We start from the raw sequence: 11,682 nt of genomic DNA on the forward strand, positions 1-11,682 counted from the left end.
AAACAGTGATTGTGTGCCCTGAGATCACCACTGGGTGGAGACTATGTTTCTCCTACCTTTCATTTACAACTAATCTGGTCTGTTGTCACGCAATTGAGATCAACAAAGCGCGTCTCCCTGCTAGACGCCGAGCCCCCTAAAAACCGTCGGCCTCCAGCCTCGCCATCTGGCGCTCTGTAGTAAAACGACAGGCTCCGCCCCTCTGCTTACATTCTCCAATGTGCCATGGCAACTGGGGCCGAGCCCCCTGTTCCCGCGCAATGTTTCCGTCCTTATAAGGCCAGCAGAGCGCAGACGCACGGGGACGTCATACGTCGTATATGTAAATGTCTTGATTGAAGAAAAAGAAAAAAGCCTTCTGCTCTACTCCGAAATGGAGGTGTGGATACAGAGCATGCGCACTGTGTACACAACTATCCAGTCCCGTCCATAAGCGCAGACATCAACAAGAGAAGAGCGGGTTACCGATGCGGGCTGATTTTGATAATAGTCACATCATAACGACGCCGCACACGAACTATTACTTTGTATCAACTTCACGCAACTTGCAACAAGGTAACTAATGCAGTCGGTTTCTGTTTGTTTTGTGAAGTCTTTGCAGCTTTGAGGGAGGTTCGGAGTCTACGCTGTTTTCAGACGTGTAATTTAAAACAAGCTCCGATTTGTCTTTGAACAATTGCTCTTATTTTAGGCCTGCGTTAAGACCAACTGGGTGGTCCGGTTGGTGTGTAGGTTACCTTTATGAACAGTTAAAGTGACCGGGCAAAGAGGGGGAATGCAAGACAAACCCCAAGATGTGTTAAATAGTGTCATAGTGGGCTTCATGTGGAAGCACGGTGAGCATGTAATGGCTGTTGTTGTTGTTGGCTGGTGCGTCTGGCTGTTGGAGGAAAGCACTCCTTTAATCGCTCCCGAAATTTGACTGAAGTCGGTTTTTGTGGTCGCTACTGTCGGAAACATACTCTTCTAAAAAGCATGGTTACGTCCACGTTGTGGTTGTATAGCAGCTGCAGTGTACTGCACATCTGCGCCTGCTAAATAAGCCAAGTTGAGCCTCTCACGCCCACCCGGACGAGAGATGCGTCTCAGCACGCGGGCGCTGCTGTCAACAAAACAGCCACCGCAAACACCAACTATTTATGAAGGCTTTGTGAATCTCAAACTGGATGAACAATGTTGTTTAGTGTGAGAAAACAGTATAGGAACACCGACTTAAAGGAAGCCGTCGCTTTGAACTTCGTACACATGCAGTTGTAGGTGGACTGTTGCAGTGACGCGGCTACGGAATAACAAAGAGTAAAGATCAAATTACACGATTATTTGAGAACACCTTTCCCTAAACAATGAACGGGGGATGTTTTGCTTTTGAAATCTCTTCGCCGTAGTTTATCTCACTACTTAAAGTTAAGGTAGATAAGGAAAGTCGGGCATCGTCGAGCAGAGGACGGCCGTCATAAAATGGGTGCGCATGAAGCAGGTCGTGTGGCATGCCATGCTTTCTCGCCGGAGTGGGCGGTGAAATTGACGACTTGCACTTTTCTCTCGATAAAAACAAGTGCATTTCGCGGTGTCTTATTTTATTTTTAAAATGTGATATGTTCTTTGAACAGGTCCGTACTGCTTTCGGGATATTTTTTACACTTTGCGTTTATTAAAACAGTTTTAATGGAAAATCGCATCACACCCCCTTCTCCACACTGCCTCCGCCTTTGAAGTGTGTTGCCATGTTGAGTTGCGTCACGTACTGTATTCTGCTGCAGAGATCGTCTGCAGTGGACAGATGAGGCACTCCAGGCTGGATGTGGAGCTCTTCATATCACATTTTATAGACACTGATTGTTTTTATATTGTAATAGTAAATTGGAAGAGAAAAAAACACACTGCTGCTATTTTATCTATTTAATTATCTGTTCTGCTATTCTTTTATCCATTTTGTATTATTATTCAATTATTTGTTGTAATATTGTCCGTGTTATGGGTTCTTTTGGCCTATTAAATATTTGATCTCAGTGAGGCTCCTCACGGTTTAAATAAAGTTGTATGTAAATTAGACCTCTACCTTATAGTCTTACGTCAGTGGCTTTATTTGCAAGTTGCGTAACTTTCTGCAACAATGAAGCATACAGGCTACACGGAGATCTTTACAACTTTGTTCATTGTTACAGTGTGCTCGACAGAATTTGCTGTGTATTATTGTTTTGTTTTACAGACTTAATGACATAATACACAAGAAGCTATGTTAAGAAATAGTAATGTCCCACATAGTTTTACATTAAAAAAAAATACAATGTCGGATTTCTTACTTCTAAAAATGAGTTCGAGTGTTTTGCTTTATCCAATCTATTGTACTGAATATCAACCGGACAACTTATTGTGTCATTTTTTATACTTCAACGGATATCTTCATACATAAGTAGATAGTTTTGTGTCTGTTATAAATTCCCCTTCACATTTGCCAACTTTAAATGTCATCTGATAAAACAATCAGAGTGAGTGGTCTAACAGTTTTCCTGCTCTGTGTCTGCTCTCTGTGGCACCGCACTGTCAGAAGACCCTGAGGAACGATGGCAAATGAAAAAAAAAACAGTCTGGGGGGCGCGGCTCGCAGTTTTGCCGCAGTTCAGGTCTACATGTGCTGTGGAGATTAAATTTCTCCCTAGCAACATAAATCATAATTCCTCTGCACACATCGGCGTGCTTATTGCATTTCGAGTGAATAATCCCAGAGCCATTTATATTTTTATGCATTTCTCTGGCAACACTAGTTTATATTTCGTAGTTTGTTTCAACCACTACAAATAACCTAATATCCTATGCAGCCTGGAGGCTGGGACGAATTGCGTGCTCATATTTTGAGTTGCCAAAATGAAGCGTGCATCCTGTGAGCTCAGCATGCTGACATGATCTGTCTGACACGCTGTCTGACTGCTGACCTACTTCCTCCATTTGGGCCAGAGCGGAGAGATGCTCCAACAAAAATCGCTTTCTCTGGGTGTTTTTACCGCTCTGATCGTTGTAAAGCATTTACAACGTTTGGCTAATGTGAAATTGTTCAATAAAATATCACCTCTCATATGAACCAGAAATCCAGAGCCGCAGCGAGGTACTGCAGTTAACAATGGTGCACACTGATTAGCGCCTGAGTTGTTCACATGTGAATTATGTTTTGCACGCAGATGTTTGGCTTTCATAAGCCGAAAATGTACAGGAGTTTGGACGGCTGCTGCATCTGCCGCGCAAAGTCGTCAAGCTCTCGTTTCACAGACAGCAAGCGGTATGAGAAAGACTTCAGGAGCTGTTTCGGGTAAGAGATACAGCTGGACACGTGGGGTTTGGTGAGAGATCCACCTGTAATGTGTATTATGGATATCAAATATTTTCTCTTTCTCACAAACTGTAATTGTTTTGCAGATTGAGTGAAACACGATCTGGAGAAATCTGCAATGCTTGTGTGCTCCTGGTGAAGCGGTGGAAAAAACTACCTGTGGGAACCAAGAAGAACTGGAATCATGTGAGTCTGGGCCACAGTAATGGTATTGTTACTGAGATATCTGATTTAAAGATGTGAAAAATAATTTAACGTGGTAATGTCTCTCCGTCTATAATCCTTTCCTTCATCCTTTTCCTCATGTAGGTGGTCGATGCCAGAGGTGGTCCCAGCCTAAAGATAACTTCCAGGCCGAAGAAGATAAAGTCCATCTCGAAGAAAGCACGTCCAAGTCAAATCAGCAGGCTGCAGAAAGAGCTGAAAAGAAACAGTGGGTGTTTTGGCATTTTATTTGTAACTTTAATGTCACTCAGACTTGTTTGAAGGAGTAGTCTTTTTTTGTCACACACATTCCTTACACAAGACCCCTCAAAGTCACAACGCATTCAGCATCTAACCTCCACCTTTCATGCTGTGTTCTGCTCACCAGATTCAGATGCCCACAGCACTACCTCCAGTGCGTCTCCCGCCCAGTCTCCCAGCTACAGCAACCTGTCAGACGATGGCTCAGACACGGAGCTCAGTCCCGGGTCCAGCCGCTCTCCTGTTTTCTCCTTCCTGGACCTCACCTACTGGAAGAGGTAAGTCAGACAGTGAAGCACAGACTCTGTCATAAATCAAGAACAATCCTTTAAAGGTGCCAGCATTGTTTCTGAACCTATATTACAACATCACATCCAAAATTAAAGAGACATAAACATTAATATTAATGCAATTCCAGATGCTCAAAATGTAAAGACAAGAAGGTCATGTGCATTAAATTTTGTGAACGTTCGTTGCAAAAGCTTGAAAAATCTTCCATCCATCTTTATGCTCTTGGTAATAACAATGAATACATATTTTAGTTATATTTAAACCATTCGTATACTGAACATTGTGTAAAATGTTGTCAATCAGCAGCTTTTGTGCAAAATAATCTGAAGAAAACTGACATAATATTGTTGAAATTGCTCTAATTTTAGTTATAATATATATTATTTGCTGGTTTGGTCCACTTGAGATCAAATTTGGCTGCAAGTGGCTCTTGATCTGAAATGAGTTTGACACCCCTGGTTTAGAGTATATAGAGGCTTAGAATATGATAGAAGTATGTGACAGCAAATTCCCATGCTCAATTATCACTAGCAAGTTGTTGCAGCAATTTTTGGGGTTGAAACCATTTGTTACACAGATTTGGTGCAAAATGTAACAATTTTTGACCTTTGATGAATTTATAAAACTGGTTACCACATTCAGACAGAGACATTGAGGAACATCATAGCAAAGTTCATGCTTTGATATGAATCAAAATCTTTTGACATAGTATTGCATAAGTATTGCATTTTGGCCTTTGCATGGTGAGCACTCTTCTCGAAATTGCTCAGAAACCCCCCCATTGTCAATTTATCTGGAAAACACGTACATCCTCAGAATGCCCTGGTTCTGTAGTTTGTGGTTGTAAAGTTTCATGAGGCTGTAATTATCATAGAAGTCACAATAGGAAATAGGTTATAGAGTGAGGTGAAATGAAAAAAAAGTCTTACTACAATGAATTGGCTACTGTGGGGAATAACATTAACACACATTAATAGAGTTGGGCTCATTGAATCCACAAAAGTCTCAGCTTTCTATTCATCTTCAATTCATGCAATTCCAGGACTGTTTAGTGACCCCCTATGCAGAACTATAAAAATAAAAACCTCCTCCTCACTACAAAGCCCTCCACCATCTAGCCCCTTCTGCGACCTCCTCCAGGATTACAGCCCCTCCCGCACCCTCCTCTCAACCTCTGCTGGTCTATTAACCATCCTCACATCACGCCTCAGCACCATGGGTGCCCGAGCCTTCAGCTGCTCGGCACCCAGACTATGGAACTCTCTCCCCCCACACATTAGACAGTCAGACTCCATCACAACATTCAAATTCAAACTCAAAACACACCTGTTCAAACTGGCATATTCACTCTGACACTGTGCACTACACTAGTTTTTAGGTTTTTAGGTTGATGTCTGGTTTTAATAAGGTTTGTTGTTTTAATTCTCTGTAAGGTGACCTTGGGTGACTTGAAAGGCGCCATCAAATAAATTGTATTATTATTATTATTATTATTATTATCATTATTATTGTTATTATTATTAAATACACAATTTTTAGAATTGGCGAAAATGAAACATTTATACTATATGCAAAAAACTGCATGAGATTAGCATAAAAGGGAGACTCATGGGTACCCATAGAACCCATTTTCATTCAGATATCTTGTTTTTACCTTGCCAAAAGTTAGCCTCACCTATTATTATTATTATTATTATTATTATTATTATTATTATTATTCTTATTATTATCATCATCATTATTATTAGCTTATTTAGCTCCCCATCCAACATGCTTGGTACCTATGGATTGCATTTGGTCATCACTGTAGCTCCACCACTATAGCATCTGAAACACAGTGATGTCAGCCGAGGACACTTGCGTCCTTGGGGAGTGGAAGAAGTTAAAAGAACAGTTTTTTCTGTTTTTCCGCTGTTGCTTTTTAAAGTAAACAATAGTTTGTGAAATTCAATGGTTTTCATTCATAATAAAAACTTTTGTGTTTTTATGTAAAATGCTTGTAGAGAATTGAAACTTGAGATGTGCAATCTATTATATCAAACATCATGTAATTTGTACTTGTATGAGTTAAACAATTCAATTTCAGGCACTTTTAACACCTGCTAAAGGTCTGTGACAGAAAACCTTTAACAAACATGACCGCTCACAGTGTGGTAGTGCCCAATCTACAACTACAACATGCACGACATCATTTTCTTACACACCTTTAACCCGTGTGTGCATTAGACGATATTCATTTTGACACTGAATGTTTGTCACAGATACGCTATCATTGCATCGTAATGTAGAGGAAGCCTGTAAAACACATGCAGGCCATTCATCTGCTGTTACTCCATAATATGCCTGAATGAATACAACGTGTAACCGATAAATTAACGTGTCATGTTTTTTCTAGGCAAAAAGTGTGCTGTGGAATAATCTACAAGGGGCGCTTTGGGGAGGTGCTCATCGACCCTCATTTGTTCAAACCGTGCTGCCGCAACAAACAGCGGCAGCAGCAGCAGCAGCAGCACGAGGAAGAAGAAGATGAGGAGGAGGAAGACGAGGAGGAAGAGGTGGAGGTTGAGGAGGGTCAGGTGAGCGTGGAAGTCAGCAGGATGGATTCCTTGACCGAAGAGGAAGTGAAGGAGGCACCGACCTGTGTGCAAAATGCAGAGCCTGCTCAGCTATGCGTTACCGTGACAACACCTTCAGGCAGGAGCGGGGTGGTGGCAGAAGAAGGGTGGTAAAGTCACCTCTCCCCCTGCACACATCTGTGAATAAATCTCGGGGTGCCGTTTTTTTTTCTTGAGCACTTACAGAAAGAAGTTGCCTCAGACGGCCTTCAATCATAAAGCAGCTGCGAATCCTTTGGTCTTCTCCGTTTATAATGTTGGAGGTTTGTTTAGTATGTTGAAACGGTAACTTATGGACTGTTGTGTTTCCACTTTGTCTCTTTTTTTATATTTAATATTCTTACCATCCTAATGATGGACCATCATTTGTAGTGTTTTTGATATACTTTAGGTAAAATGCTGGAGCTCTAGTTTGCTGGTACATAACAGATTTTATTCCAAAAGGCAATAGATCCACTTGTTACAGAAAAAGGTGCTACTTGAAACTCATTACTCAACATTTCAAAAAGTATAGCCGAACCCATTCTCTCATATATCTGGAAATATTGTAAGCATACATGTCAAGTTGACTAATATCACAGGATTAGTTTCGCTTTCTTTTGTTGAGAGTAGTTATCTCTTTTTTTGAAATGGTGGTTATGTTGTTTTGGAATGAATGACACTTTATATTGACAGAGCACAGATCTGTACAGTAGCCCTTGTGTTTGTGTCTGTTCACATCGACATCCACTCCTATCAGAGAGTTTGTGTTTGTAGACTGGATTAGTGTCTCTGTGTGCAAATATGTGGGTCCCATTTAGATAACGCCTATTCACAGCTTCAACAGCAAATACACCAGCCTTAATTATGTGTTACAGATAGTGCTAGTGTTAATTCTGGATTGGTATTAAGGAACAAAAAGGGACAGTTGCTATATTTATCGTGGCCTCAGCAACACATAGTGCATTTTTGCATGAATGGCAAGCTCACTCATCCAAAAGACCTAATGATCTGATGCATGAGTATACTAAATTGCATGGCCTTATATAAACTGTAAATCTTACTTTTATTTTTTTGGATCCATTTCTCTGAAGTTTTAACTTATTTTTATATGTAAAAAAAAAAAAAAAAAGAAAACGGAAAAATAGAAGTGTCTTTGCATAATAATACAACACAATATGACAGCAAAACACACAATCGGTTTATAGTCATTCAGCAATATCAATATCAGTAATTTCTGTCATTCCCGGGTCAGTATATGGTAAAAAAACTTTATACGAGTTGAAATTCTATGCCATTGCCTCTTATATACCACAAATGTGTTGTGATATATAGCCTAATATTACTTTATTTATCAAGTGAAAGCCAAAGCACATTGAAATTCACCCAATGTCAAATCAATGCAGGTTTTCTATGGACACTTGTGCTTGTCCGAGGTCATTTGTATGTATGTTTAAGGTATTCTAAAAGAACACTATTATGAAATTTCATATATGTGATGATGTGATGTAGTAGTTGGCAGCAGTGGGGGTGTTATGTATATAAGGGGTTGGGTGAGCCATACGGTTCTTATATGGGTTTCATTATTTATTTATTTCATATTTATTTGTATCACTGCATCCCCTCGCTTAGAATTGTAATACTACTCTTTTCATTTTAAGCTTATATGTAGTATGGTTTTTGTACATCAGAAATCAAATGTAATTCTTACGCAAGCTTCATTTAATGCTGCGTTGAATTACCGGTTGTCAATATTTGTGAAGTGTTAAGTATTTATTTACTCATCATTTGAGTTGTGTGTAACCTAACTTATTTTCTACCATCACTTTGGATCTGTATCATGTAGAACTGAAACGACTGATAGATTGCAACCAAACTGTACTTTTCCTCTTTTAGCCTGTAGCTTAAAAATGTTACAGAATAGTAGGATACTTAACTCTAGACTTGCATGTACTGTTGCTATGCATTTACTTCGCTTACAAGTTAGATAAAGCGGTTTTGTATTTTTTATACATCATGTACTTTTTTTACTTGTCCCTCAATAAAAGTAATTTTGTGAGTTTTCTGGATGCATGGAGTTTCTTTTTTTTTCTAGAATTACTTACAAAAGGTGCAAAACTGCCGCACACATTTTCCATTCATCTTGTAGGCTCTTTTTATTTTACAGATATGTTGTGTTTACCTCAGTATTAGCCTGTCCATTATCAATCCAGCATATAAAAAAATACTGTTAATTTCAAGTGTTTTTTTGACGCTATAAAACTTGTCTGCCTCCTTAGTTACATATTCATACATCAAAGTTGAAAGACTGTTTTTGTTAGATGTATGTAATGCTATTTTCAGTTACCTATAATGACACATGCATGACACATGTATAATTTTTATTCTACTTATAAATAATATGCTTTTTCATTTTGTTTGTATTTGTTCTTATGATCTTTATTCCCGAGTGCTTATGCTTTTGAAGCACCTTTGCTCCGTTTTCTTGTCATAATATATAATTATGACGTGTTCTCCGCACTGTCTTAAATAAAGAAGAAGAAAAAGACGAGCACCGGAAACGACGATCCTGTGACCGGAAGTAGGAAAACAGGGTAGTGCTTTGTTTTTGTTTTACAGCCATCTGTCAAATGCTTCTTTCGGCTGCAGATGTAGTTTAAAATCTGTTATTAAAACAGCGAGAGGTCAACACAAACAACTACGGTGCAACCTGAGGTAGGTTGTGTAATTTTGTAGCTTCGATGTGTGTTTTAGCTTACACGCTAAATCGATAATGGTTCGCCCTGGTCAGACTGGACTGATTAAGTCATTTATCTCAAAATATAACAGCTTAAAATATAAGATAGCCACCAGAAGATAATACGTTCATTAATATTATTGAATCTGACTGAATGACAGTCCATTAGGCTCACTATCAAGCTTACTTTGTGGGTTCAGTGTTCCAGTCTTTTCTGCTCAAGAGCGTCTTTCTCAGTCAAGGTTTGTATTTGCAGTGTTCCCCTCTTGATCTTCATCATGGTGGAACCCACAGCCTCTGGCGTGTTCTGCAACAGGATGCTGAGTATGGTCAACTGTGAGGATGTCAACGCCATCATCCAGGCTCAGAGACACATGTGAGTGTGATTGGCCTTTTTTGCTCATCATACTACTAAACATGAAGTGGGTCCTCTGTTAGGTCAGGTCAATTAACCTGCAGTATGAGTGATGTTGACACACTGCCTTGTTCTTTGTAGACAGAACGCTGTTCATGCTTTGCTCTAATATTATTACAACAGGCTTGACCGCTTTGAGAAAACCAACGAAATGCTGATCAACTTTAACGGGCTGTCAAACGTGCGACTGCAGCAAATGAACGAGCGCTTCCTGCTCCACACCCGCACCCTTGTGGAGATGAAGAAAGATCTGGACAGCATCTTCAGAAGGATCAGGTAAGGCTGACCTCCTTAGTGCAACCTAAGTACCTAACATGTACATGCTCTGATCACTGGTCTCTGCCTGCAGGACGCTAAAAGGGAAGGTTGCTAAGCAGTATCCTGAAGCTTTCAGCAGTGAGTTTCTTTTCCTTCACCATTTTATTATCACAATCAGCTCAATTTGCCTAAATATCATGCTTTAAACTTTCTTTTTGCAGATATCCACGAGTCAGCCATGCTGGAGGATGACGACGATGAGTTTGACCCAGTTGCCCCCAGTGTTGCTACAACAATCACAGCGGCCACCTCAGAGCAGAGCACAGAGTCCTGTGACACTAGTCCAGATGTGATCTCACCCACCATGAGCAGATGCTCCGAAGATCTCTCTCAAGAGCCGTCTGACACGCCCACTTCTGACGTCCCATTGTCAGCCGTCCTACAGGATGAGGGCCCTGACTCTGTGCCTGCGGAATAGACATTTTGTGGATGGATTTCAGTCTCTTAACTGGTTCCAACAATAACTAGTTACTAATGTCAGCTTGAGGGCGTGTTGCATTATCACATCGGTGTTGTCCTCTACAATGTTTACTGACAACACAGACTCTGGAGATGGCTATGAACTGGCTTTGAGGACGCTGGATGTTTGTTTGAATGCTTACTTGTCCTTTTCCTGCACAGCACTAAAATAATGCAGACCATACTTGAAGTTGTTTTAAAGTAGGGCAAAGCGCTCACTTATTATGTGATTATATGCATATTTAATTTTTGGAAAGTTAAAGAGATGACTGAAGGAAGTTTTCTCTCATATTTTCCCTCACGATTTATGCTACTTGAAAGAGAGTAAGTAGTGTTTTCAACCTGAGTAAAAGTAACTTGGATGTTCAAGTAGTAACTAGGATAATGATAATGGAGCATTGTTACTCTATGAACCCTTGTTATTAATGTTTTCAGCAGCATTTAATACAACATGTTACTGATTCTTGAAGGGTGTATCAGTCTCTACTTACCTGCTTATCACAGAGAGGCCTGAGATTAGGTGCAGTGTCAGCGATCAGTCAGTCAGGGTCAGTGATGGGTGTCCGAGGAGCTGTCAGAGATTCAGCAGACTGTTCATGGACACGGTAGCAGAGCAGACACTGGAAATCAGGTTGTGTGAGTGGAGGACAAAGCCATTCTGCTCCCTTTAAAGATGCAGTGTTTGTTTAAAAGGGGAAATCCAGCCGTAACACACACTTCACACAAGTTATATTTGAAATATATTACATGTGAATTTTAATATTTTCCTCCTTAAGATGAAAAGCAAAGAAAAATACTGAAGCTGCTCCATAAAAAGCAAATATTCAAGCAACTCATGAGTGGGGATAAAATATGGTTATGAATACATTTTGCTGGTCACAGCTGACAACCTTACATTCAAATAAAACTGGTTTGTGTGGAACATCCAAACCAAAAAAACTGATTAGCCCAATGAGTCCCACTATTTCAGTGTCAATGAATCGACAACAGAAATCGTCACCTGTTAATATTATCCACTCATATCTCTTTAACACTCTGCTTCTAAGTATGAGGGGACAGATATGTTTGTGTTTGTTTT

The 11,682-nt window shown here is 40.0% G+C and overlaps 2 protein-coding genes across 3 annotated transcripts; both read left to right on the plus strand.

Moving 5' to 3' along the window:
* Positions 1–315: 315 nt before the first annotated feature.
* On the plus strand, positions 316–8,707 carry LOC128358644 (SIN3-HDAC complex-associated factor-like). 2 transcript variants are annotated; one of them, XM_053318984.1, is made up of 6 exons: positions 316–555; positions 3,177–3,304; positions 3,412–3,511; positions 3,635–3,758; positions 3,918–4,068; positions 6,477–8,707. In XM_053318984.1, exons 2-6 carry the CDS (start codon positions 3,177–3,179, stop codon positions 6,808–6,810), a joined length of 837 nt encoding a protein of 278 aa, XP_053174959.1. In that variant the 5' UTR covers positions 316–555; the 3' UTR covers positions 6,811–8,707. The 2 variants fall into 2 exon arrangements, with proteins under 2 accessions (XP_053174959.1, XP_053174958.1); XM_053318983.1 differs by lacking the exon at positions 316–555 and having other exon boundaries at positions 3,123–3,304.
* Positions 8,708–9,268: 561 nt separating this feature from the next.
* kxd1 (KxDL motif containing 1) lies at positions 9,269–11,441 on the plus strand. The gene is made up of 5 exons (XM_053319323.1): positions 9,269–9,390; positions 9,669–9,788; positions 9,951–10,103; positions 10,177–10,223; positions 10,307–11,441. The coding sequence occupies exons 2-5, from the start codon at positions 9,691–9,693 to the stop codon at positions 10,561–10,563; spliced, it is 555 nt and encodes a 184-aa protein (XP_053175298.1). The 5' UTR covers positions 9,269–9,390; positions 9,669–9,690; the 3' UTR covers positions 10,564–11,441.
* The last annotated feature ends 241 nt before the right edge of the window (positions 11,442–11,682 follow it).

This window comes from Scomber japonicus, chromosome 5, assembly GCF_027409825.1.
Source record: "Scomber japonicus isolate fScoJap1 chromosome 5, fScoJap1.pri, whole genome shotgun sequence".
NCBI classification, from domain to species: domain Eukaryota; kingdom Metazoa; phylum Chordata; class Actinopteri; order Scombriformes; family Scombridae; genus Scomber; species Scomber japonicus.